This window comes from Perognathus longimembris, chromosome 3, assembly GCF_023159225.1.
Source record: "Perognathus longimembris pacificus isolate PPM17 chromosome 3, ASM2315922v1, whole genome shotgun sequence".
Classification (NCBI taxonomy): Eukaryota; Metazoa; Chordata; class Mammalia; order Rodentia; family Heteromyidae; genus Perognathus; species Perognathus longimembris.
In genome coordinates, this window is record NC_063163.1 from 87,835,587 (window position 1) to 87,863,435 (window position 27,849).

A 27,849-nucleotide genomic window follows, 5' to 3' on the forward strand; every position below is an offset into this window, starting at 1 on the left:
CAATACCAGGATATTCTCAGGTTGGATTGCGATGATGGCTGAACTTTGAGCTATGTCACTAAACCCCGCAGAACTGCATACTTGAAACAGGGGAACTTCATACCACACAAAATCGGTAGGATTCACTTCCAAAGAGCCTGAAGACTGGGGATGTGGCCTAGTGGTAGAGTGCTTGTCTCTTATACATAAAGCCCTGGGTTCAGTTCCCCAGCACCACGGCCAGAAGTGGTGCTGTGGCTCCAGAGGTAGAGTGCTAGCCTTGAGCAAAAAGAAGCCAGGGACAGTGCTCAGGCCATGAGTCCAAGCCCCAGGACTGTCAAAAAAAAAAAAAAAAAAGGATCCCGGAGAAATCCAGGGCCTAAAGGCTCAGTCAGTTCCCGCCGACTTTGTGCTGATTGGCCCAGGCCTTCACGGCCGGCCGCCGCAACCCCTAGCTCCCATTGGTCAGTTTTGGGTGGGCGGTGCTCGGGGGCGGAACCGGAACCGCCCGCGCTGCGGGCGGGGCCTCGCTGGCGACTGGCGGCGCTGGAGCGGCGGCCGCCGTGGCGGGACGCGGAGCGGCCGCTGCGACGCGGAGCCCCATGGTGCGGGGCTGTGGCTGGGCCGCAGGAAGAACCGGAGGCCCGGGCCGCCCCGGCTGGTTGTGAGGGTCTGGTAGCATGGGATCCCTGTTCCGGAGCGAGAGCATGTGCCTGGCACAGCTCTTCCTGCAGTCGGGCTCGGCCTACGAGTGCCTCAGCGCGCTGGGCGAGGCGGGCCTGGTCCAGTTCCGAGACGTGAGTGTCCCGCGTCCCTGCCCGCGACCCCGCCCGCGACCGCCCGGCAGCCTGTCCAGCCCCCTCCACCTGCCGCCGGCCCTGCCGCCCAACTCCCGGCCCGGCCGGGGCTGAGGGAAACCCGGCGGGGCCTCTCGGAGCTCTGGGCCCCGAGGGCCCGAGCGCACTTCCCACACAAATGGTAGACCAGAAAGTGTGCACTGTGGAGGAGCCGGGTGGCGCGGTGGTGACCGCTGGCAGGGGGTTTGGAAGGGGAAGTCAGGGAAGGCCTCCCGGAGGAGGCGGCCTTTGAGCTGAGGAGGGATCGGGATGCGGGAGCGGCCGCTGCTCCGCCTAAACAGGTGTTTCTGTCTTCTGGCCAACTGACACCTGTCATTGCGGGGGTCAGGACCCGAGTGCAGTCAGTATTCGTCCCCACAAGTAATAATAAACACTTGTTTATGCAGACGTTTACTTGTTTATTGTTTGTCCCCACGGTGGGCCGCCAACCTCCCGGGTGAGACCTTGCCTGACTTGTTCACTTCCCAGCACTTCCGGGCACCGTCGCTGACATTTATGAGCGTTTGTTGAATGAATGAACAAACTTCTCGAGTAGGGAAATGCCTGCCTTGCCCAGGCACTGTTTTTGGTGCTGAAAACCTTGTGTGAACCGAACAAAGTCCCACACCCAGCGTTGACCGTTTGGGTGGTGACAGTGAACACACCCTGATTCCAGCAGTGGTAGGCGCTGGTGAGGAAGGGAACAGGAGCAGCTGGCTCAGCTGCTTACAAGGGGAATGGAAATGCACTGGGGTCTTTTTACTTCCTGCCTGTTCCCTTCATTTTATGAGGGGTCCTTAGGTTCACCACGATCTGTGTGTGGATCCTTGCAGAGTGCTGCAGAAACTCCTGAGCCACAGGCTAGGTGCAGGTGAGGTGGGCTCTCCCAGTGCTTGGGCCTTCTGGCTTCCAGGCAGGGCCCACTGGCCTGTGTCACTGTGATGAGCAGTCCAGAAAGGCCAGGCTGCTGTTCTGTCAGGTAGATCTGGTTCCTTCCATTAGCTCTGAAGCCTGGACGCTTATCACTCTTTAATCTCAGTGTCAGGGCTGGGAATATGGCCTAGTGGCAAGAGCACTTGCTTCGTATACATGAAGCCCTGGGTTCGATTCCTCAGCACCACATATGTAGAAAAGGCCAGAAGAGGCGCTTTGGCTCAAGTGGCAGAGTGCTAGCCTTGAACAAAAAGAAGCCAGCCACAGTGCTCAGGCCCTGAGTCCAAGCTCCAGGACTGGCAAAAAAAAAAAAAAAAAAAAAAAAAAAACTCAGTGTCAGGACGCTTATCACCCATTAATCTCAAGTTGGGACAATCACTCTAATCACCACAGAGATGAGATTTCCTTAGTGCCATTCATTACATTAGAGTGTCCCGCTGTCAGCAGCACCAGTACTTATCACCCTGGACCCCAAGCTCATCCATGTCTCTGGGCAGGGTTATTGGCCTTGACCCTCCCTGGCTCCTTTAGGCTTTTCTCTTGGTGGTAGGTGGCCAGAGGGAGGGGAGACTGATGACAAACTGGTCTTAGTGGAGAGAGAAGGTCCTCTCTCTGTTTTGTCAGTCTCAGCTTCTCTGGTCTCTGCTGCCTCTCTTGCATGAAGTGCTTGTCTTAAAAGGGTTCTAGTGCTGGGTGTGGCTCGTGATAGAGCCCCTGAGTCCAACCACCACTACCATCACAAAGAAAAAAATGCTCTAAAGCAGGAGGTAGGGACCTAGTTGGTGATCCCAGCACTGTTTCAAAAGACCAGAACAAGGGATCTAGGTCAAAATATACCTTTACATCTTTTTTTCTTTTAGCAGACAGCCTCACTATGTAGCCTGGCTTGCTGGAACCCTGAATCCTTCAGCCTTAGCCTCCTTAGTTCTGGAATTACAGAGGTGTACCACTATACTTGTCTTGAAATGTACTTTTTTTTTTTTTTTTTTTGGCCAGTCCTGGGCCTTGGACTCAGGGCCTGAGCACTGTCCCTGGCTTCCTTTTGCTCAAGGCTAGCACTCTACCAATTGAGCCACAGCGCCACTTCTGGCCGTTTTCTGTATATGTGGTGCTGGGGAATCGAACCCAGGGCCTCATGTATACGAGGCAAGCTCTCTTGCCACTAGGCCATATCCCCAGCCCCTTGAAATGTACTTTTATCCCATCAGCTTTGACTTAAGTACTGCTTACCTAGAGGAAACAAAACTAAACCTGATCATGTAACACATACCACAGAAAACCATCCACCAGAACACTGGCGGAGTTTACTTCTTTATGGAGATCCTGCTGTTTGTAGAGCCAGAGCATTCGGGATCTAGGCCAAAGGATAATTTCTGGTAATAGTTGTCAGAAGGTTATCTAAAAAATTCATTTTCTTTCCATAGTAAACAAGGCTTGTACTTGTTCCCAAACCATTACCAGTAATATTTAAAAAGCATTTCATCACATGTGATAACATACAACTGTAATCCTACCTGCTCAGGAAAGGCCTAGAGTTCAAGTCTAGGCTAGGGATATCTCAAAAACACACAAAAACTAAAAGAGTGTGGCTCAAATGCTAGAACACCTGCCAGTTGTGTCTAGATTTAATTCTAGTACAGAAAAAAAAATTAGAGGCTGGAAATGTGGCTTAGTGGTAGAGAGTTTGCCTAGCATGCATGAAGCCCTGGGTTCGATTACTCAGTACCACATAACCAGCTGGTAATGGTGCTGTGGCTCAAGTGGCAGAGTGCTAGCCTTGAGCCAAAGAAGCAGAAGCTCAGGTATAGTGCCCAGGCCCTGAGTTCAAGCCCCAGGACTGGCAAGAGAGGAGACACAGAGAGAGAGAGAGAGAGAGAGAGAGAGAGAGAGAGAGAGAGAGAGAGAGAGAGAGAGAGAGAGAGAGAGAGAGAGAGAGAATTGGTATGTATGTACAAAGTCCTGGGTTTGATCTCAGCATCAAAAATAAATAAGCAATAATAATTTTTTTTTTGCCAGTCCTGGGGCTTGAACTCAGGGCCTGGGCACTGTCCTTGAACTTCTTTTACTTAAGGCTAACACTATACCACTTAAGCTGCAGCGCCACTTCCAGCTTTTTTCTGTGTATGTGGTACTGAGGAATCAAACCCTGGGCTTTATGCATAGGCCAAGTACTCTATCACTAAGCCACATTCCCAGCCCCCAAAGTAATTTTAAATTTTAGAAATTTAAAGCAAAATTTCTGTCCTTTCCTCAGCTCAATCAGAATGTCAGTTCTTTTCAAAGAAAGTTTGTTGGTGAGGTGAAGCGGTGTGAAGAACTGGAACGAATATTGGGTAAGTTTATTTTTCATTTTAATAATGTAAATAGTTATTTTTAGCTAATAAACATGTACCTTTTAGAAAAACTAGAAATTTATAAATAAACAAAGGAAAAAAGAAGATAGTTCATATTCTCCATCCAATGGTAATCACTATTGTGTGGATACATACAATTTTTATATTGTTTACCATTTACCATTCTTGTATAAAAGTAAAGATTTGCACCATAACCTTTTAAAGTGTTATTTTTGTAGGCAGTATGTGGGTTTGAACTTAAGGTCTTGAGGTGGTTTTAAGCAGCTGCTTTACCATTGAGCCATACCTAGACCTGTCATTTTTGATGGCTGCATAGAATTTCATTGTACTAAAGCCTCATGACTTATTTATCCATTCTTTGTAGTTTATGACCACAGAATTGTGGCTGAGTGCTAATGGACTATTTCACAATCATCTTCAAGATGGGAGTGAGAGGATACAGCAGATTGCTGGCCTGTTAGTTGATAACATTCTCCACTCACCTCCTTGGGGCATCTTTTATGGATTAGACCCTGTGGTCTTTGCTTACTAATGGTTATCACTCAGGTTGGACTTTTTTTTTTTTGGCCAGTCCTGGGCCTTGAACTCAGGGCCTGAGCACTGTCCCTGGCTTCTTTTTGCTCAAGGCTAGCACTCTGCCACTTGAGCCAGCACTACTTCTGGCCGTTATCTATATATGTGGTGCTGAGGAATCGAACCCAGGGCTTCATGTATACAAGGCGAGCACTCTTGCCACTAGGCCATATTCCCAGCCCACTATTTTTTTTTGGTAGGTTGTGAGGTTGTCCCTGAGCTTCTTTGTGCTCAAAGCTAGCACTACCACATGAACCACAGTGCCACCTCCCGTTTTCAAGTGGTTAATTAGAGATAAGAGTCTCAAGGGAACTTTTCTGCCTGGGCTGGCTTTGAACTATGGTCCCCAGATCTCAGCTTCCTGAATAGCTAGAATTACAGGCATGAGCCACGGCACCCTGCACGGTTGGACTTGTGTCAAGTGTTTTAAGTTTTGTCTGAAGCCCTTGTCTTCAAGTCAAGTCCTTTAGGTCTGACTGAAATGGAGAGACGGGACATGGACACAATCTATTTTTCGAGAGGTGGGGAGAGAATATGACTTTTGGAATGATTTCTGACAGTCATTATTACAGACTTGATTTTGGCCGTACTGGGATTTGAAGCAGTGCCTTAAATTTGGTAGGCAGGTACTCTACCACTTGAGCCATGCCCCCAGTCTTTTTGTCTTATGGATTATTTTGGAGATAAAGTCTCATTTTATGCCTAGGCTGGACTAGGCTGAGACCCTACTATTTGGGTTTTCTGTGTAGCTGGATGACAAGCCCTGTTCCATTTCATCCAACCACTGTGCTACCTGCTGCTGCTGGAATGATAGGTGTGTCCCACTGTGTCCATCCATTGGTTGAGATAGAGTCTTGTCTGGGCTGGTCTTGAACCACAACTCCTTACTCTCTGCCTCCCAAGTTGCCAGTACTATAATGTGAGCCACCACACCCATCTTTGAACTTAATTTTTCTTCTTGAGGATTTTTTTTTTCTTTTTTGCCAGTCCTGGGGCTTGGACTCTGGGCCTGAGCACTGTCCCTGGCTTCTTTTTGTTCAAGGCTCGCACTCTGTCACTTGAGCCACAGCGCCGCTTCTGGCCGATTTCTATATCTGTGGTGCTTGGGAATCGAACCCAGGGCTTTATGTATACCAGGTAAGCACTCTTCCCACTAGGCCATATTCCCAGCCCGAGGATTTTTGTTTGTTTGTGCCAGTCCTGGAGCTTGAATTCAAGGCCTGGGTGCTGTCCTTGAGCTTTCTTATTGCTCAAGGTTAGCATTTCTGTCATTTGAGCCACAGCTCTACTGTGTGTGTGTGTGTGTGTGTGTGTGTGTGTTTAATTAGAAATAAGAAGTGTTTTTTTTTTTGTTTTGTTTTTTTTGGCCAGTCCTGGGGCTTGGACTCAGGGCCTGAGCACTGTCCCTGGCTTCTTTTTGCTCAAGGCTAGCACTCTGCCACTTGAGCCACAGCGCCACTTCTGGCCATTTTCTGTATATGTGGTGCTGGGGAATCGAACCCAGGACCTCATGTGTATGAGGCAGGCACTCTTGCCACTAGGCCATATCCCCAGCCCTAGAAATAAGAGGTTTTTATACTTTCCTGCTTGGGCTGGCTTCAAACAGCTATCCTCAGATCTCAGCCTCCTGAGTAGCTAGGATTACAGGTATAAGCCAGCCACTGGTGCCTGGTTCCATAATTGGGGATTTTTTTTTTTTTTGACCAGTCCTGGGGCTTGAACTCAGGGCCTGAGCACCATCCCTGAGCGTCTTTTGCTCAAGGCCAGCACTCTGCTACTTTAGCCACAGCACCACTTCTGGCTTTTTCTGTTTATGTGGTACTGAGAAGTTGAACCTAGTCTTCGTGCATGCTAGGCAAGCACTCTACCACTAAGCCACATTCCCAGACCTTGGGGATTTTTTTTTTTTTTTTTTTTTTTTTTGGCCAGTCGTGGGCCTTGGACTCAGGGCCTGAGCACTGTCCCTGGCTTCTTCCCGCTCAAGGCTAGCACTCTGCCACTTGAGCCACAGCGCCGCTTCTGGCCGTTTTCTGTATATGTGGTGCTGGGGAATCGAACCTAGGGCCTCGTGTATCCGAGGCAGGCACTCTTGCCACTAGGCTATATCCCCAGCCCCAATTTTAATATTAACAAAAATTTGCTGAAATCTAGCCTTTTTCCTCTTGCTTGAGCTCTGGTTCTCTGTGTGGATGGTATGCATTGGAGTGATGTCATGCTCCATTGTCTACAATATACATGAGTCATGGACAGGTCATGGATTAGGAATGAGGGCAAAGACTTGCCCAAGACTTCCTGTAGCTTCATCCATTAAAAAATACTGAAGACTTAAGAAAAAAATTCTCAAGTAAATTTAGAGATACTTTGGTTTATGTAGTTTGCACATATTTCTAGAAACCTGTTAGACCAATGTCTCTTTTGTTATCTTTCTAGTAAGATACAGTTGCTTTTTTTTCCCCTCCCTCCCTCCCTCCCTCCCTCCCTCCCTCCTTCCTTTTGTCCCTCTCTTCTTCCTTTCCTCTTCCCCTCCCTCCCTTCCTCCCTCCCTCCCTCCAAGTCCTGTCTATCTGTCCCTATCTCTTTAAATGCTATGTCTGGTAATGATGACTCTACCAGGTATGGTGACATTTACCCTAAGGAAAAAGACTCTTTCTCAAATTGGCATGAATATTATTTTTGGGTGGCACTGGGGAGCTAGGTTAAACTCAAGACTTTGAGCTTGCTAGGCCAGAATTTTTACTGCTAAGCCATGCCGCTAGCCTTTTTTCATACTTGTTATTTATTTATTTTTTGCCAGTCCTGCGACTTGAACTCAGGGCCTGGGTACTGTCCCTGAGCTTCTTTGGCTCAAGGCTAACACTCTACCACTTAAGTCACAGCGCCACTTCTGGCTTTTTCTGTTTATGTGGTGTTGAGGAATCAACCCAGGCCTTCATGCATGCTAGGCAAGCACTCTACCACTAAGCCACACATTCCCTGCCAATACTTCTTATTTTTGAGGCAGGGTCTCACTTCTGCCTGGTGGTACATCTAAGCACAGTCTACCTATTTAGGCTTCTTGTTGTAGCTAACATGACCACCTAGGCTCAAGGGTGGGGGACTCCTGCAGCTCTACCGCATGAGTTGGCTCAACAAGGATGGCCCCAACCTCTGCCCCATCTACAGCACAGGACTCACAAGTCCTTTCAGTCCCACTAGAGAGCGAAAACTACTTAGTGGGGGACTTCCTCACATGCATACCTGCTGTTTCCTCTGCCATCCCTGCCAGTCTCCCTTGCTAGCATTATGTTGTGGCTCTGTGGAGCAAAGTGGCAGGAAGTGGCCTAGACATGGGTGGAGCTTAAGGGCTGTTGTGCATTTGGAGGGCTGGGCTTTGCAGTGTTTGCACTGTGCATCTCATTTGTTTAACTCTTGCTTTCACAGTGTACCTGGTGCAGGAAATCACCAGAGCTGACATCCCCCTGCCTGAGGGAGAGGCCAGTCCTCCCGCGCCACCCATTAAACAGGTCCTAGAAATGCAGGTAACATGGGCCTCTGAATGCAGAATCATTCAGTGCCTTTCTGCTTTCTTAACACAGTTCTGTGAAAGTCACCATGTGCTAACGCTCAGTAATGGGTGGTCCAGGTGCAGCCCTTTTCTTCTATCATGGGGTGTGGGACCCCTTTGCTGCTGTTCCACAGAGGCTCAGGGGATTATGTCCTGGCTTCTGTCCTGTGATGCTTCTCTGCATAGCTGTATTGGAGTTATACAGTCTTAGCACCCCTCTCCTTGTGGTAGTGATAGAGGCCTTCCATTCTTCCTCACTCAGGCCTGGCTGGGGTTTAAGCCCCACCCCCTGGGGGCATGGCGATCACTGTAGTTGGCACCCTCAAGCGGGCCCCTTCACCTTGCTCTCTGAGATGGTGAGATGGCAAGATGGTGGTCATGCTTTAGGAAGGCTGCTCTCTGGCTGTGCTGTTTGTCTGGAAGGAGGCGCCTTCCCCAGGTGATAAGTGAACTCCAGAGAAATCTGCAATATAGACACCAGATGTAGAAACCAGCCTCCTGGTTTGGCCGGTTGGATAAGCTGATTATGTCATAATTATAGACACTGATAGTCTTTATAAAGCAGGGCACAGTACTAGGGTAGAGCAAGATAGTGTGTTAAGTGATTGTTTGAATACGAGTTTTCATTGGTTCAATGGTGTGTTCTTATGTATGTCTGTGTCTATTGCTTTAGTACTTAAGTATTGATAAGGATGTTTAATAACTAATTCCCTTCTTTTTGTTTGGCAGTACTAGGGTTTGAATTCAGGGCCTCCACTTGCTAGGTAGGTGCTCTAATCCTGAGCCATTCCTCCACTTTTTTCTATTTTCTCTAGTTACTTTTCAAGTAGGATTCCTATTTTTTTGCCTGGAGCTGGCCTCCAATTGTGATTTGTCTACCTTTGCCTCCTGAATAACTACCATTGCAGGCATGAGCCACTGCATCTAGCCTAGAGCTAACTATGGAAGTTCTTTTAAGAATTTTCATGCCCTCTTATCTGTGTTAAATGTGAGAGCATAGACACTTAAGCTAGAAACTAGTAAAATGTGCTTAGAAAAAGATGATGTAAGGGGGCTGGGAATATAGCTTAGTGATAGAGTGCTTGCCTTGCATGTATGAAGCCCTGGGTTCCATTCCTCAGCACCACATAAACAGAAAAAGCCAGAAGTGGCGCTGTGGCTCAAGTGGTAGAGTGTTAGCCTTGAGTGAAAAGAAGCCAGGGACAGTGCTCAGGCCCTGAGTCTAAGCCCCAGGACTGGGCAAAAGAAAAAAAAAGATGATATAAAAATGTTCCTATGTTGCAAATAAGAGGACATGGTGATTTGATGTGTGGTGCTGAAGGAAAAGCAAAAGACAAGAAAGGGCCCGAGATGAGAGGTGCTACTCTACTACTTGGTGCTTGAGTCTGTGTCTGTGTAGCCTGCGAGGTTTTCTGTCACTTATAATGTGAACTTCACAGGAGCATCTTGAGCCTAGGATGAAAGTAAATGGGGTGCCTTTCCATCTTGACATTTTCTTTTTCTATCAAGTCCCGCCTCTTTAAAACCTACCTTACTTTGGCGAACTTGTAGCAGCTTACCAGATGATGCTGGGAACTGGGCTAGCTCTTGTGGTGGTTGCTTTTCTGTAGGAACAGTTGCAGAAGCTTGAGGTGGAGCTGAGAGAAGTCACCAAGAACAAGGAGAAGTTGAGGAAAAACCTTCTGGAACTGATAGAGTACACTCACATGCTGAGGGTGACCAGGACCTTTGTGAAGCGGAATGTCGAGGTACGGGGCAGTGTGCGGGATCCTTCCCAGAGGCCGCTTCTCTGCATGAGTCCATGCACTTCTTTCAACTGATGTAATCCCACCTAAACCCTCTTTTTCACTTGGGGTTTAAGATGTGAAGAGTGTCCTGCGCCTTTTCCTGAGGTGGGGTGGTTTTAGCTGCCACAGTGCTTCCTATTTGTGAGATGCTTTTGTTTATACTTAAAAGAATCCTAACAATTATGAGAAAAAGCTGGGCAGTGGAAGTTTAGCTCTAAAATTTAGTTCTTCCAAATTGCTAAGGGGAAAGGAAGTGAGCAAGTGGTATATAGAGAATGGATGGCGGTCAGTGGGAGGAAGTGTACAGGTGCCTGATGCACATCGCCAGGACGGAAGCAGTTCCGTCTTGGAGGTTTGGGGACTTTAAGTGTTTGCTCAGACTTTACCCCTGTGTGTAGTGTCCTTGGTGCCTTCAGATCCTCACATGGAGAAGGCTCATCCTGCACTTCACTGAGCTGAAGTGGACAGAACAAGTGGGCCCCCTCAAAACATCTCCCCTGGTCTAGCTGTTACCTTTGGCAAAGTGGCTTTTTGGATTAAGCCACAACAGTGTCAGTGTTAATGACACACACTTGGTATTCTATCTCTTTCTAGTTTGAGTCCACTTATGAAGAATTTCCCTCCTTAGAGAACGATTCTTTGTTGGACTACAGCTGCATGCACAGGCTGGGAGCCAAACTAGGGTAGGTGTCAGTGGTAAGTGTGTGTGGGGGTAGCTGTAGGGGGGTAGGTGTCAGTGGAAGGTAGGTATGGGGGGTTAGGTATCAGTGGGACGTAGATGTGAGGGGGTAGTTGTGGGAAAGTGACATAGAGGGTAGGTGTGAGGGGATAGTTGTGGAGAGGTAGGTGTCAGTAGGGGGTAGGCATGTGTGGTAGTTGGGGAGGTAGGCATCAGTGGGGGGTAGGTGTGTACGGTAGTTGTGGGAGGTAGGTGTTGGGGGTAGGTGTGTGTGTGGTAATTGTGGGGGTGGAGTTAGGTGTCAGAAGAAGGTAGGTGAGGGTGGGGGTAAGTATAGGTGGTCTCTTGCTGGCCAGGGGTGACCACAGACTGGCTGTGGCCCAGTGGGTGTTGGTGGTGACTTGACTGTGGGATCTGTGGATGTCAGTGGTGATGCTCAGTGGGGTGTAGTTGGGACAGCCTCCTCCAGGCAGCTGTACTTTCCTAGGAGACTGGAAGTGCTCTGCCGCCCTGGGTCATTTACCTTGGCGTTTCAGCTGGTATGTTTTACAGGTGGCTTTTCTGTGCATGCACCGTACTGGGGATTGAACCCAGGCCTGCATCCTTGCTAGACATGTCCTTGAGCTTTGTCTTAGCTCTTTCATTTTTATTTTCTTTGAGACATAGTGTCACCAGCTTTGCCCAGGCTGATCTGGAACTTACAGTCCTTCCTTCTTCCACCTTCTGAGTGGCTGGGATAAAGCCTGTGCCACTATGTTGGTCTCCCAGCGTACCCCTGGTAGCTTTCAAGATGGGACCCTTTTAGGTCAGTCTTTTAAAAAAATTATTTATTTATTTTTGCCAGTCCTGGGCCTTGAACTCAGGGCCTGAGCACTTTCCCTGGCTTCTTTTTGCTCAAGGCTAGCCCTCTGCCAGTTGAGCCACAGCACCACTTCTGGCCTTTTCTATATATGTGGTGCTGAGGAATCGAACCCAGGGCTTCATGTATATGAGGCAAGCACTCTTGCCACTAGGCCATATTCCAAGCCCTAGGTCAGTCTTATAAATGCTGGGATTACAGGTGTACAGCACCACTCCCAGCACAGCATCCTTTAAAAAGCTTTTAAAAACATTTCTAAAACGTATCTAAAAACATTTTAGATATTATGTTAGATAAATATTTTGCAGTTGGAGCGTGTCCAGACACCCTTTGCCATTTTGTGAATAATGGAAACTTGACTGGGCACAGTGGCTCAAGCCTGTAATCCTAGCCACTTGGGAGGAAGAGATCATGGCATCTGAATTCTTGAGACTTTTTTTTTGCCAGTCCTGGGACTTGAACTCAGGGCCTGAGCACTGTCCCTGAGTTTCTTTTGCTCAAGGTTAGCACTCTACCACTTGAGCCACAGTGCCACTTCTGGCTTTTTCTGTTTATGTGGTACTGACGAATTGAACCCAGGGCTTCATGCATGTTAGGCAAGCACTCTACCACTAGGCCACATTTGTAGACCTTCTTGATACTCTTAACAAATGGTGGATATCTGTATCCCAGCTATGTGGGGAAATACCATTAAGGAATTCCTAGTGTGAGACAGAATGTGAAATTCTGTCACAAAAAAGAACCCACACAGGGGCTGGGAATGTGGCCTAGTGGTAGAGTGCTTGTCTAGCATGCATGAAGCCCTAGGTTTGACTCTCAGCACCACATGTATAGAAAAAGCCAGAAGTTAGCACTATGGTAGAGTGCTAGCTAGCCTTGAGCAAAAAGAAGCCAGGGACTGTGCTCAGACACTGAGTTCAAGCCCCAGGACTGGCAGGAAAAAAAAAAAACCCGCACAATGGGGCTGGCCTGGTGGTAGAGTGCTTGCCTCACATACATGAAGCCCTGGGTTTGATTCCTTAGCACCACATATATAGAAAAAGTCAGGAGTAGTGCTGTGGCTCAAGTGGTAGAGTGCTAGCCTTGAGTAAAAAGAAGCCAGGGACAGTGCTCAGGCTCTGAGTTCAAGCCCCAGTACTGGAAAAAAAACAACCAACCAGCACAAAAGGACTGGCAGAGTAGGTCAAGTGATAGTGATAGAGCATCTGCCTAGCAAGTACAAGGCTCTAGGTTTAAATCCCCATTACCATTAAAAAAAAAAGTAGAAATGGAAACTACCATCCTGTTAATGCAATTTGATATCTACTTCTTTGAGTTGACTACAGGTTCTTCATTGTCTTCTAGATTTGTATCGGGTCTAATTCACCAAGGAAAAGTTGAAGCCTTTGAAAAAATGCTGTGGAGAGTCTGCAAAGGCTACACCATCGTGACCTATGCAGAGCTGGATGAGGCCCTTGAAGACCCGGAGACCGTGAGTACCTGTGCAGACTGCTGGGGGACTGTGCAAGAATGTGGCCCGGGGGCTGGGGATATGGCCTAGTGGCAAGAGTGCTTGCCTCGTATACATGAGGCCCTGGGTTCAATTCCCCAGCACCACATATACAGAAAACAGCCAGAAGTGGCGCTGTGGCTCAAGTGGCAGAGTGCTAGCCTTGAGCAAAAAGAAGCCAGGGACAGTGCTCAGGCCCTGAGTCCAAGGCCCAGGACTGGCCAAAAAAAAAAAAAAGAATGTGGCCCGGCCTTCCCCACTGGTGCCTGGCCCTCTTCCCCAGGCATCACCTCCAGTCCACCTCCTTCACATCTTCTGAACGTCCATGCTTCCACTCTGCGCCTCAAGCTGGTGTCTCACCCTCTCCTTCAATCTGCCCTGCTACACCTGCCCTGCACACCTGCCCTGCTTTGTCCCCACCAAAGCTCCCTGTTTCTAAGGACTTGGACCAGAACCCCTGGGGCAACTGTTTTTGCTCACAGCACTCAATGCCCTGCAGATCTAGTAGCCTGCATGTGAAAGAAGGGAGTGTGGCAGCTTCTCCTCCCTGCCCTCCACCGGGTCAGGTCAGCCACATCTTTCCACCTCCAGGTTGCAGCAGCCCCTGCACCTGCCTCCCTCTCTCCCACCATGTGGTTTCCTTCCAACCTCCACGGTGATCCTGACAGTCTTCCACCCTTTATATCACCTGCAGTGGTCAGGTGCTGGCACGTCTCTGCTATCCTTGCTGTCACTTGTCCATCCCTCCTCAGCCTGTAGATGGTCTTTCTTCTGAACGTATCTGCCTCTTTTTCCTTTTGCTGGTAAAGAGCTCCCCCCAGTCCATGGAGTTCCTGCCTTCATGTGGTCAGCTCTCTACATTGGGGTGTTGCCTCCTCACAACCTTCCCCCGTCCCTTCAAGCTTTGTTCTCCATGTCTCCTGGCACCTCTGGTAGTGCTTGGCAGTAGAGCCAACTCCTAGTCAGTTTCCTTGTTTTGTTTTCTTAGTGCTGGAGATCTAGCTCAGGACTTCATGGACACTAGGCATCGCACTGCCCTGAGCTACACTGTGGCATTTCTCTGTAGACTTTCTTTCTTTGTGTTGACCTCTTGCTCTCACTTAGCTTTTTCCCCTCAAGGTTGCCATTCTACCATTCGAGAAATTTCTAGCCTTTTGCTGGTTAACTGGAGATAAGAGTCTCACAGATTTTTCTATTCAGGCTGGCTTCGAATTGTGATCTTCAGGTCTCAGCTTCCTGAGTAGCTGGAATTATAGGCATGAGACACAGATGCCCAGCTTCCTGTTTTGTTTTTGTAGGATTATTTTTCTGATATTTGCAAATTCATTTGATTCTTGCTATTGCCAGTAACTATGTCCTTTCAAGCCACCGTTGGCACTGAGTTAGCAAGTGTGGACACCCAGGTCCACTGCTGTAGTCACCAATGATCAGAGTATCCTTGATGTTTGTGTTTTATTTAGCCTTTTTTTTTTCTTTTTCTTAACCAGTCTTGGGGCTTGAACTCAGGGCTTGGGTGCTATCCCTGAACTTTCATGCTCAAGGCTAGTGCCCTACCACTTGAACCACTGCTCTACTTCTGGCTTTTTGTGGTTAATTGGAGATAAGAGTTTCATGAACATTCCTGCCCTGGGCTGGCTTTTAACCATGATCCTCAGATCTTAGCCTCCTGAGTAGCTAGGATTACAGGTGTGAGCCCACCAACACCTGGCTAGACACCTTTTATTATTATTATTATTATTATTATTATTATTATTATTATTATTATGTATTGTTGGTTCATTTACATTCAACTCTTGGCCAGTAGCACTATCATTCACACTGATTGACTGAGGCTTTTTTGGCACACGTATTTCCCAGCAAGGCTCATCTCAGCTGTCTTATACTGTGTGGCACTGGACAGCACTTTAGTGTTCTTGATGGACATTTTGAACAGCAAATCACCAACAAAAAGCACAGAAAAGATGTCATAAATAGCCTGAAAGAGGACACTTGGTTAGTGGATGAGAGCTGGGGAAGAGGACGGTGAGCTTGTTGGGGCTCAGCTGGTCCATGGCCGCAGGTGTTTAAAGCTTCTTGCTTCCCTGCAGGCTCAGTGGGAGTGGGATGAATACTGGCTGTAGGGTTATTTTAGCAAGCGGGTGAATATGTAGATAAGAGGACTGTGCTTACTGAGCCATTGAGGGCATTCGGTCTGGGCTGAGTTTGGGCTGCCAAGGAGCACTTACCTGTCCTGTATTTATTCTCTGTAGGGGGAAGTCATAAAGTGGTACGTGTTTCTCATATCCTTCTGGGGAGAGCAGATTGGCCACAAGGTCAAGAAGATCTGTGACTGGTAAGGAGAGAAGCACCTGGGGCCTCCCGAGTGTCTGTGCTCAGCAGGCACTGAATTCTGTTGTCTTCTAGCTACCACTGCCACATCTATCCCTATCCAAACACGGCCGAGGAACGCAAGGAGATCCAGGAGGGGCTGAGCACTCGGATCCAGGATCTGTACACGGTGAGGAATGTGTATAGCATGCACAGTGGAGCAAGCCTGCTCGCTTCAGGGCCATCTCGGATGTCCTAGCAAGGCTGTACCTCCCTTCCATTCCTTCCTTATGGAAGTGTGCTGCAGTGATGGCACTGGGGCTGGGAGGTATGGCTTGCCCAGCAAGCATGAGGCCCTGGCTTCACATCTAGCACCACAGAATGATTCTTTGGATTGTCTGTCATTGATGGCTACAAAGCACGAGGAACCCACATGGAAATGGGGTGTCACTAGCCATTCTGCTTAGGCTCACAGGAAACATTCATTTCAGCAGAAGGGGGTTGCTTGGTAGAAGGCCCAGGTGGGATTGGTTAGAGTTCCAGGAGTGGGCCTCAGAATGTTGGCTGGGTCCAGCAGGCAAGCATGCACACAGTGACAAGGTCTAACCTTCTGTTCCCGGCCCTTGTTCTCACTGCTCAGCTGTCTTCTGCCCACTCTGGTGGTTTGGCCCTGGAGGTGGGTGCCTTGGGGGGGGGGGTGTCCCTTAGAGTTGATCCAAACTGGAATACATCCCCAGTGCTGAAAGCCATGTTTTCTCTCCCAGGTGCTTCACAAGACAGAGGATTATTTAAGGCAAGTTCTGTGTAAAGCTGCTGAGTCGGTGTACAGCCGTGTCCTGCAGGTGAAGAAGATGAAGGCCATTTACCACATGCTGAACATGTGCAGCTTTGATGTCACCAATAAGTGTCTCATCGCTGAGGTCTGGTGCCCCGAGGCGGACCTGCCAGGTCTTCGTCGTGCGCTGGAGCAAGGCTCGGTGAAGCTCTTTTGTTTTTTAGACAGGGTCTTGCTAGGTAGCTGAGCGTGGCCTGGGGCTCAGAATCCTCCTGCCTCAGCCTCCTGGGTGCTGAGGTCTTAAGAGTGCACTCCCATACCTGGCATTTTATGTTACTCTCTGGAATAAGTAACACATTCATGTAGTATGAGCTCTAAGGTGCTGGGCAGTGGCTGCCTCCCGCAGCCTCCTTGCTGAGCATTGCCTCCATTGCCCCTTTCCAAATGAAGGTTGTGTGCTATGCACGCTGCTGGATTCACGCCATCACGTGTCACATGTCCCCTTTTCATGACCAGGCGGGGCTTGTGCAGCACTGTGCTTGTACCTCATAGTTCTGGGCCTCCCAGGCCATCCAAGTTAGAAATCCCATGGCAGTGAGTAGTGCTGACTTCACCTTCTATTCCCTGTGCACAGTGCCGTGGGCATGCCCAGGCCACCCCACACCTCTCTGAAGAACCTTGCAGTCCTTCTTTTCCTTCCTTCCTTCCTTCCTTCCTTCCTTCCTTCCTTCCTTCCTTCCTTCCTTCCTTTCTTTCTTTCTTTCTTTCTTTCTTTCTTTCTTTCTTTCTTTCTTTCTTTCTTTCTTTCTTTCTTTCTTTCTGTCTGTCTTTCTGTCTTTCTTTCTTTCTTCCTTTCTTTTTGTTTTTGCTGGTACTGGGTTCAAGTGAGCTCAGGAGGTCTAGGTGCTGCCCTCTTTCAGCTTTTTCACTCAAGGTTGTTGTTCTACCACTTGAGCCATACTTCTAGGTCCAGCTTTTTGCTGGGTAATAGGAGATAAGCATCTCAGACTTGTCAGCCTGGCTAGCTTTGAACCTTGATCCTCAGATATCAGCCTCCTAAGTAATTAGGATTGCAGGCATGACATTCCTTTGTTATTTTCTTTGGTAGAACTTTGCCTAGTTTTTCTTAGCATACATTAATAATACATAGGAGTTTTACTGTAATGATTCTGTGGATGCACTTTGATCTTCCCTACTTTGCCCACTGTTTGTTGAATTGATGGACTTGTTCTTACTAATTTCTAGTGACCTTTTTCTCATTTTAAATCAATAAATACTTCAGAAGAGTCATAAACCATATAGAATTTTTGCTAACTATATCACAATTACTAAATTACAATAACCATTTATTTAGTAAGGTGTTGCTCTGTAGATCAGGTTGCCCTCAAACTTGAAATCCTACTGGCTCAGCCTCTTATGTGCTGATATTACAGGCATGCATCTCCACACCAGCCTAATCTGTGTTACATTGGTGACTGCGGGCCTCTTACCCCCATGCTCATCACTCCCAGCACCTCCTCTCATCCCCACTGCCCTCAACTCTGCCCTCCCTCCCCTGTGCTTCCTCTGGGAGCTCACAGCTCCAGGTGGTGCTCTGAGGAGGCCCCTTTCTCCCTCTCTTGCTGCCCTCTGACCATCTCAGTGCAGACACCACAGGCTTCTTCCCTGAGTGGTGGGAGATGGATTCCTAACTTTATTGAATGGCCTGCTTCTCCTTTTCTTTTCTGTGTGCAAGAGAGAGAGTGGGGCTGCAATCCCTTCGTTCATGAACACCATCCCCACAAAGGAGACGCCGCCCACACTCATCCGCACCAACAGGTTCACCGAAGGCTTCCAGAGCATCGTGGATGCCTATGGCGTTGGCAGCTACAGAGAGGTGAATCCAGGTGGGCGTCCAAGTGCGTGGGCCTCGTGTTGTGCTCACGCTGCTTCCCCATGTGAAGACTGAGAAAAATGCACAGTTGCTGGGGATGTGGGTGCCCTTGTGGTTGTTGGCGTGGCTATGAGTGTCCTCTGTCCTCCTCGCAGCCCTCTTCACCATCATTACGTTCCCGTTCTTGTTCGCGGTGATGTTCGGGGACCTGGGGCATGGCTTCGTCATGTTCTTGTTTGCCCTCCTGCTGGTGCTATATGAGAACCACCCCCGCCTGAAGCAGTCCCAGGAGGTGAGCCCCTGCCCACTGACTGCCGTGCTTCACTGACCACTCCTCCACAGCTGGGACAGTTCGTTTTTATTTTGAAAAACGAAGGGGGGGGGGGGCTGGGAATATGGCCTAGTGGCAAGAGTGCTTGCCTTGCATACATGAAGCCCTGGGTTCGATTCCCTAGCACCACATATATAGAAAACGGCCAGAAGTGGTGCTGTGGCTCAAGTGGCAGAGTGCTAGCCTGGAGAAAAAGAAGCCAGGGACAGTGCTCAGGCCCTGAATCCAAGCCCAGGACTGGCAAAAAAAAAAGGGGGGGGGGGAGGGAATTGGGCATGTGGCTTAGTGGTAGAGTGCTTGCCTAGCATGTATGAAGCCCTAGGTTCAATTCCTCAGCATCACATAAACAGAAAAGGCCAGAAGTGGCGCTGTGGCTCAAGTGGTGGAGTGTTAGCATAGAGCAAAAGAAGCTCGGGACAGTGCCCAGGCCCTGAATTCCAGCCCCATGACTGTCAAAAACAAAACAAAACAAAAAATTAGTACCTTTTGGCCTGGGAATATGGCCTAGTGGCAAGAGTGCTTGCCTTGTATACACAAAGCCCTGGGTTCGATTCCCCAGCACCATATACAGAAAATGGCCAGAAGTGGTGCTGTGGCTCAAGTGGTAGAGTGCTAGCCTTGAGCAAAAAGAAGCCAGGGACAGTGCTCAGGCCCTGAGTCCAATCCCCAGGAGTGGCAAAAAAATAAAAAATAAAAAATTAGTACTTCTTTTTGTGCCAGTACTGAGACTTAAACTATCTCGCTTGTGTTTTTTTTTTTTTTTGTTTTGTTTTTTTTGTTTTGGCTACTACTTGAGCCACACTTGCAGTTGTGAGAGCTTGGGGTTGTCTGTGCACTGCAGAGGTACACACCTCCCACCTGTGAGTGATAGGGACCTGTGTCAGCCCAAGTAGCCTGAGTGGCGTTGGTCCCATGACCATGTTTTGCCACTTTGTGCAGATCATGAGGATGTTCTTCCATGGCCGCTATATCCTGCTGCTCATGGGCCTGTTCTCCGTGTACACTGGCCTTGTGTACAACGACTGCTTCTCCAAGTCCATGAACCTCTTTGGCTCCCGGTGGAACGTGTCCGCCATGTACAGCTCCAGCCACACAGCAAAGGAGCGCGAGAGCATGGCGCTGTGGAAGTAAGTATGGGAGCTGCTGGGCCATGGGGTGAGCAGGACACGAGGCCCCTGCCCCTCACATATTCTTCTGCCCCTCACAGTGACACCGTGGTCCGCAACAACCGGGTTCTGCAGTTGAACCCGAGTGTCCCTGGAGTGTTTCGAGGCCCTTACCCTTTTGGCATCGACCCTGTGAGTACACCTGGGTGTCAAGGAGGCCACCTTCTCTTGGAGCCGCCAGGGACTTGGGGAACCTTCGTGGATTCCTTCTTCATTTATTTCAATTATTTCTTCCATTTGTCTACAAAGAAGTAATGTGGTACTGAGCTGGGGTGTGGAGCTAGTGTATCATGGTGCTTGTGCAGCCATTGTAAGAGCAGATATCTCTGAATGAAGGAACCAAGGAAGAAAGTTGGAGTGGGATTTGGGGGAGAAGGCAAGGTGGGGGTGTGGTAATTTGCATGCACACAGTTGAAAGGCCCCAGGTTCCACACAGCTTGCTGTGGTTACTGCTAGCTGTGTCTGTGTCCTTTTAGAGCTCTCTGTGTATGTGGGGGATATGGGTGTCTTGTCTGTGGGGCATAGGGACACAATATCTTTTGTCTAGGGTGTAGGGGACACAGATGTCTGTTGGGTGTGGGGGACATGAGTGTTGTCTGTGGGGTGTAGGGACAGGGGTGTCTTGTCTGGGGTATAGAGGACATAGGGTATCTCTTGTCTGTGAGGTGTGGGAACACAGGTGTCTGTTGTTTGTGGGATGTAGGGGACATGGGTGCTTGTTGTCTGTGGGATATAGGGATGCAGGTGTTTGTTGTCTGTGGGGTGTAGGGACCTGGGTGTCTGTTGTCTGTGGGGTATGGGGGACATGGGTGCCTGTTGCCTGTGGGGACACGGTGTTTGTTATCTGTGGGATATGGGGGACCTGGGTGTCTGTTGTCTGTGGGGTGTGAAGAACGCGTGTCCGTTGTCTGTAGGGTGTGGGGACATGGGTGTCTGTATGTGGTTTGTGAAGGATACAAGTGTCTGTTGTCTGTGGGGTGTGGGGGATACATTGTTCTTTTTTTTTTTTTTTTGGCCAGTCCTGGGCCCCGGACTCAGGGCCTGAGCACTGTCCCTGGCTTCTTCCCGCTCAAGGCTAGCACTCTGCCACTTGAGCCACAGTGCCGCTTCTGGCCGTTTTCTGTATATGTGGTGCTGGGGAATTGAACCTAGGGCCTCGTGGATCCGAGGCAGGCACTCTTGCCACTAGGCTATATCCCCAGCCCGGATACATTGTTCTTATGTCATACCTTCCTCCCAAGATGGTCCTGCAGCACCCTGGTTTTAGCTCACAGGCAGGGGCAGCCGTGTGTGGCTTACACTGGCTGCCCCACTTCTCTGCTTCTGTGGGATTGGTCTGTGGCAAGCAGTCTGGCCCTTCTTGCCCTCAACTGGCCCCACCCCAGCCTAGGTTCCTAGGCTGTGGGCAGAGAGGCCGCTGTGTTGTCTCCCCTGCCATCTAGAACCACTTTCCTGGAGTCCCTGTGCAAGGAAGTGAAAGATTTCTTTTGTGTTTTGTTTGGTCTTTAGATTTGGAACTTGGCCACGAACCGCCTCACTTTCCTAAATTCTTTCAAAATGAAAATGTCTGTGATTTTAGGAATTACTCACATGACTTTCGGTGTCATTCTGGGAATATTTAACCACTTGTAAGTACATATTTTTTTTCAGCTATGCCTATAGATCGTTACACATTTCTTAAACTTGGCTTCTGGTGGGCTGTGCTGAGTGGGTGCAGAACCAAGTGTGTTGATGCTGTGATTCAGCTCCGTTAGCTTCTCTGTGATCCGTCATTGCTTCACTGGGCAAAGATGTGCTGTGTACACACAGCTGGGCGCTGTCCTGGCACTGGGCTTCCACAGTGGGGGCAGAAGGAGGCTGTGTCCTTATGAAGCTTACAAAGATAGAAAGTATTTTGGTTTTGTTAGAGTGACTAGGGCTAGCATAGTACAAGTAAGAGATTGTATGTCTTTCCCTAAACAGACTGCTCTTGCCATTACCAAGTGTAATTTATGTAATTCAGTGTTATATCTTTGAGTTGTAAATAACTGGAGACATGAAAAGCTTCCTTTACAGCAGCATTTTGGAGGCAGGTTCAAATCTGCAGCCTTACTTTAAGTAGAGCAAAGCCTCCAGATAAGCCATAGTGAAAGCTGCGGTGGGGTTGGCCACAAAACCATAGCCATTGCTGATGTCCCCCTTCCTCTGTGGGCAGACCCACGGGACAGGTATGAGCTGTCCTAGACAAGCAGAGTCTCAGGATGGGCCTGTTGCTTTGTCACCGAGCATTGTACCTGACCACCCTCACCTGTGGCTCCCTCCTTTCCCAGGCACTTCAGGAAGAAGTTCAACATTTACCTGGTCTCCATCCCGGAGCTGCTGTTCATGCTGTGCATCTTTGGTTACCTGATCTTCATGATTGTTTACAAGTGGCTGATCTACTCAGCGGCCAACTCCCGGGATGCGCCCAGCATTCTCATCGAGTTCATCAACATGTTCCTGTTCCCCACTGCGGACACACGTGGCCTCTACACAGGGCAGGTGCGCGGTCTGCCCCCCACGCTTGGAGGATAGGGAAGGTTGCCTCTTACCACGTTCCCTAATGGCCATTGTGTTCTCTTGTTCCTCCGGCGCCCCACAGAAGCACGTCCAGAAGCTGCTGCTGGTTATCACAGCGCTGTCAGTGCCTGTTCTCCTCCTGGGAAAGCCACTCTTTCTGCTGTGGCTGCACAACGGGCGGGGTTGCTTTGGCATGAATCGGGTAAGTAGGGTCTGTGTGTGCCTGTGCTCCAGTGTAAGATGCACCTTTCTGAGGGCCTGGTTCAAAGCCAGAGCCTTCTCTATTTCAGGATGGGGAGTGCAGGCCTTACGAGACCATTACTGATCTGTAGCCTGCATTTACAAAACCAGACCTCTGTACCTATTAGACACTAGGCCCCCATGTTCACCCCGTGCCCCCTCACTCAGGATTCTCTGCAATGGGTAGTGCCTTGTAGAAGCAGACTTGAAATGTTTGTCTTGTATGTCTGGCTTCTTTACCATAGTGTAATGTCCTTAACTTTTTGTGTTATATATTGAATTTTCCTTCTAAGGCAATATTAAGTCTCCTCTGGATATTTTGCACCCTGTTTATGCATGCATTTGTGGATCAGTACTTTACTGTTCCCAGCTTTGGGCTCTTGTGAATAGAGCTGCTGTGAACATGGGTGTTCTGATACTTGACATTCTTCAAGTCTCGATATTCAGTTCTTCTGGGTATATGAGAAGCAGGGGTGCTGGATCACATGGTACTTCTGTTTATTTTTGAGGAATCACCACGATTCTTGTTCTGCAGCTGCAGCATTTTCCATTTTCACAGCAGTACATAATAGCTCTGTTTTGTCACATCTTTACCAGTGCTCATTATGCTCTCTCTCTCTCCCTTTCTCTCTCCTTTCTCTCTGTCTCCCCCTCTCCTTCTTTCTCTCTCTCTCTGTTTTCCCCTCTCCCTCTTTCTCTCTCTTTTTGTCCCTCTTAGTCACAATCCTAACTGGTATGAAGCACTCATTTTCTTTTAGAAAGTTTTTCTTCACAAAGCTGAATTGCTGAAGCAAGGAGTAATTGTTTGATCTCAGCCTTGTGACGTGTGCTCTTCTGCTTGCCAGAGAGGCTACACGCTCGTGAGGAAGGATAGTGAGGAAGAGGTGTCTCTACTGGGGAGCCATGATATCGAACAGGGAAACAGCCAAGTGGAAGATGGCTGCAGAGAGGTGATGTGCGAAGAGGTAACTTTTAACTCTGCTGTGCATTTCCTTAGCTAAGTGTGTGGTGATAAACAGTAATTAGAGACATGAGCAAACAGCAGCATTACTTGGAGCTTCCCATGTACCGGTTTGGTCCTATGATTGATGCCATAACCCTAGTCTGGATTTTCATTTTGCACTGGAGTATGTAGTGTCAGCATTGCAAGGTGTGGGAAGTAGCCTCAGGGTGGTGACCATGGCTTTCAAAAGACCCCACATCACTCAGGATTCCTGGGCTCCCACAGAACAGGGAGAATGGACTTCTGGGCTTAATGGCAGTTCCTAGGTCTCCCAGTTCTGCAAAACCATAATTAAGCCTTTTTCTATTATAACTTTGCTTTGTGTTTTGAAGTTACTTGGCCCCATGATATGGTTTAATAAAGACTGGACAAGCTGGGTGCAATAGCTGACATCTGTAATTCCAGCTACCTAAGATCTGAGGATTGCAGTTTGCAGTCAGTCCAGTAAAACCCGTGAGACTCTAATATCTACTTAACTCCCAAGAAGCCAGAAGTGGAGCTGTGGTTCAAGTGGTAGAACGCTAGCCTTGAGCACAAAAGCTTCAGAGACAGTGTCTAGGCCCAGAGTAAAAAAAAAAAAAAAAAAAAAAAGGGAGAACAAAATTTCTTACAAGCAACATTTTGCCATTCTTTTTTTTTTTTTTTTGCCAGTCCTAGGGCTTGAACTCAGGGCCTGAGCTCTGTCCCTGGCTTCTTTTTGCTCAAGGCTAGCACTCTACCTCTTGAGCCACAGCGCTACTTCTGGCTATTTGTGGTGCTGAGGAATCGAACCCAGGGCTTCGTGTATGCGAGGCAAGCACTCTACCACTAAGCCATATTCTCAGCCTGAGATGTAGTGTTTTAATTTGTGATGTTTAATAAGTGATAAGCTGATAGAACCAAGAAGCAGAGCTGGGATATACCGAGAGGCACCTTGCCTAGTGTCCCCCTCTTTCTATTTTGGCCCCTCTGCTGGCTTTTCCACTAACTGGGCATGCAGCATATCTTACGTGCCTGCAGTTCCCGAGGGCTGTTCCATTGTAGATGTCCTGAGACTCAAACTCAGTGAGCTGTCTGAGGGTGTGGCTATCGTAGCAGTCCCAGTCACCATTTCCGAGGTCAGTCCCTTCCTCGTGGTCACACCAGGGTCCTGTGTGCCTGCGGAATAGGCCTGAGTCACTGTGTAACACGTTCTGTGTAATGTCTCTTAGTTCAACTTTGGAGAAATCCTGATGACGCAGGTGATCCATTCCATTGAGTATTGCCTTGGCTGCATCTCCAACACTGCATCCTACCTGAGGCTCTGGGCACTCAGCCTGGCACATGCACGTAAGTTTCTGCTCCCACCCACTTCAGTGCGAGGTCAGAACCCACAGTGCTGCAGGAGGTTTCCCACAAACAGTGCTGTCTCTCAGGTGGTATGTGAACTACTGCTGGGTTGTGTGAATGTAACATTATTATGTGCGTCTCTGGTCTCTTGTCCAAGGCATGCAGTGAAAATCACCCAGGAAACTCTCCCTAGCATTCACAGCTTCACTGTCAGTACTGTTACAATATTGGGACTTCATATATTTTGTTTAGCCATGTCTTACTGAAAACAATGCCTATGTATCTCAAGAGAGCCCTGGAGCTGGGAATATGGCCTAGTGGTAAAGTGCTCGCCTCATATACATGAAGCCCTGGGTTCGATTCCTCATCACCACATATATAGAAAAAGCCAGAAGTGGCACTGTGGCTCAAGTGGCAGAATGCTAGCCTTGAGCAAAAAGAAGCCAGGGACAGTGCTCAGGCCGAGTTGAAGCCCCAGGACTGGCAACAAAAACAAAACCAAACAACAAGAGAACCCTGAAGCAATGCTCATTTGGGAGGGCCTGTGTTGGGGTTTGGATACCCCCTTTCTCCCCCCACGGGGAGAATGGTAACCACAAACTCTATGAAAGAGCACTCAGCCTGGCCCTCCGCCAGCGGAAGGCCAAAGGCGTGCTCACATGGGCAAGCGCTAAGTTGAGGAAGGGTTGCTGATGCCTCCCCTCCCCCCAGTCCCCTCACATGTTACCAAGGGCGGAGGCGAAAAGGAAGGCATCAGGGACACGCTGCGGTGGTGGGAAGCATCTCAAAGACTTTAATATGGAAAGGCACTTATATAGAAGTAATGGCGGGAAAGAAAGGGGGCTGGCCAAAGGGTCAGTCATAGGCTAGGGACCACGTTCATCAAGTGACATCACAAAACTTCCCTTTGTGGGCGGGACAACCCCATCATGGTGGCACGCACGTGTTCACCTCCCAAGGGGTGGAGGCCAGAAGGTGGGAGGGACTTCCATTGTCCCAAGGCTGGTGGAAGGGCAGCCTTTCCCAGGCCATAATAATCCCCAACAGGCCTGCTTGTTGGTTCAGGCAGTGCACAAGTTTTATTTCCATACTTGGGTTAGATCGTACTTACCCTCACCATGCTAACTCCAGACTCAATTCTTTCTCCTCATGCTCAGTAAATGTGAGCATGTGTGTTCGTGCTCACAGGCTGCTTGCTCCCAGCCCACACACCACCTAAATAGCACCTGTGTGCTTGGTGACTGAAGCATCTGTCTGTCCTGTCTCTTTGGCCTGTGTGGCGGTCAGCATGGCTTCCAATGCAGGCACAGGCCACAGGGCAGCAAGTCTGTTGCTTCCTATCTAGTGAGACCCATGGACAGAAGTGGAGAATTAAGGGAGGGCATGGGCCACCCAAGAAAAGCTTAGTGAGGAAACACACAGGGTGAGGCCTTGAGGCCCAGAGGTTCCTGATTGTTACACACAGGAAGGGTGCAGAGGCTAATCCAGACTAGAGCAGAGCAGGATGAATCAGATGAGACACTTGCTCCACATCTGCTGCCCCACTGGCCAGGGTGTGCCCAGGTGGTGCCAGGGCTGCAGATGAGCTACAATGACTAGGGAGGGAGACACGTTAGTTCTCCCTGCTTCTAATATCTTAAAAGCAGTTCCACAGATTTTCATGCTGTGCTGCATGAATGAATTCCCTTTTAGAGCTGTCAGATGTGCTGTGGGCCATGCTGCTGCGTGTGGGCCTGCGCGTGGACACGACTATGGGGGTCCTGCTGCTGCTGCCCGTCATGACACTCTTCGCTGTCCTCACCATCTTTATCCTTCTGGTCATGGAAGGGCTCTCAGCATTCCTCCATGCCATCCGCCTCCACTGGTAAGTGGGGCTGTCACTTGGGTTGGTGCACACAGCATTCTGACAGTCCAGTCACACTTTAGAAAAAAAACACAGTTTTAACTGCTGACAGGTTAGAGCATGCTCATACTCAGAAAGTAATGTAGGTTTCATGCTTTCAGTTACTTTACTGTAAAATACCTCTTAGCTTTCAGGCTTTTTTTATGTGTGCTGTTTCTGGGGCTTGAACTCAGGGCCTTGGCACTGTCTGAGCTTCTTTTTGCTCAAGACTAATGCTCTACCACTGGAGCCATAGCTCCTTTGCTGGATTTTTATATGGTTCATTAGAGATAAGAGTTTAATGGACTTTCCTGCCTGGCCTGGCTTCAAATCATAGTCCTCAGATCTCAACCTCTTGCATAGCTAGGATTACAGGGGTGAGCCACTAGCACCCAGGTTTCAGGTATTTCTTGATATTTTACAGCCATGTGCTTTGCATGCATGTGCACATATTCACACTCACCTCTCCAGTTAACTGTGCTGTGCATGTAGTGACCTAAATGGAAAAGGCTTCTCCGTTCCATGTCCAGGGGTTCACTAGCTTTGCTGTCACATGCAGAAACTGAAGCCAGGTAGGGTGTTTAAGGACAATGGGCTGGCAAACTTGTTGTGTGGGACAAAGCAATGTTAGCACACAGACTTTGTCTTTAACTTTCAAATATTGTTTTAATGTGACTTCACAATCTCCCATGAATATAATGTCCTTTACTTTTTTGCAGGGTAGAATTTCAGAACAAATTCTACACTGGTGCGGGCACCAAGTTCATTCCTTTCTCATTCAGTCTGCTCTCATCCAAATTCAACGGCGAAGATGACATGGCATGACCATACCGCCGGCCCCAACAGACTCTCAGATCTAGGGAGAATTATCATGTTAGAGATTCACTCGCCAGATTTAGGCTGGAAAAACTCTGTCTTCATTGATTGCCTTACAATACAGCAGATGATTCTGTAAGCTGCACCTCTCCCTCATGTTAATTATTTTGTAATGTTGGACAATTCGGAGATATGAAGTTCTTTTGGTTTTTATTACAAACAAATATAAGTTAATGCCAAGTGTTATGTTAAGTTATTTTTTTTAATATAGGCTTAGGGGAGAGAAGCCAATTTTGAATGGCTAATCAAAAATGGTCTTAGATATTTGATTCCTTTTAAACCTTATTAAAAATACAGAGTTATTCTTTCACCTGAAGTTGTCAGATAATATTTTCCAACAGCTAAAGTTAAGTATAATTTCTTTAAAAAATTTTTAATGGTGAATAATCAAAAGATTTATATTCTGCTTAAGAATATGCAACTGGGCTTGGTGTTGCATGCCTGTAATCCCAGCTCTCAAGAGGCTGAGCATGAGGATTAAGGGTTCAAAGCCAGCCTGAGCTTCATAGTGAGATCT

General features: G+C 48.5%; 1 protein-coding gene across 1 annotated transcript; it reads left to right on the forward strand.

The window, feature by feature from the left end:
• Window positions 1-510: 510 nt before the first annotated feature.
• On the forward strand, window positions 511-27,642 carry Atp6v0a2 (ATPase H+ transporting V0 subunit a2). The gene is made up of 20 exons (XM_048343111.1): window positions 511-776; window positions 4,003-4,081; window positions 8,096-8,193; window positions 9,830-9,967; window positions 10,601-10,689; window positions 12,889-13,015; window positions 15,283-15,365; window positions 15,437-15,530; window positions 16,105-16,317; window positions 17,851-18,001; window positions 18,144-18,280; window positions 19,259-19,446; window positions 19,527-19,617; window positions 20,995-21,113; window positions 21,795-22,005; window positions 22,106-22,225; window positions 23,109-23,228; window positions 24,457-24,574; window positions 26,267-26,438; window positions 27,176-27,642. Exons 1-20 carry the CDS (start codon window positions 660-662, stop codon window positions 27,279-27,281), a joined length of 2,571 nt encoding a protein of 856 aa, XP_048199068.1. The 5' UTR covers window positions 511-659; the 3' UTR covers window positions 27,282-27,642.
• Window positions 27,643-27,849: the final 207 nt, after the last annotated feature.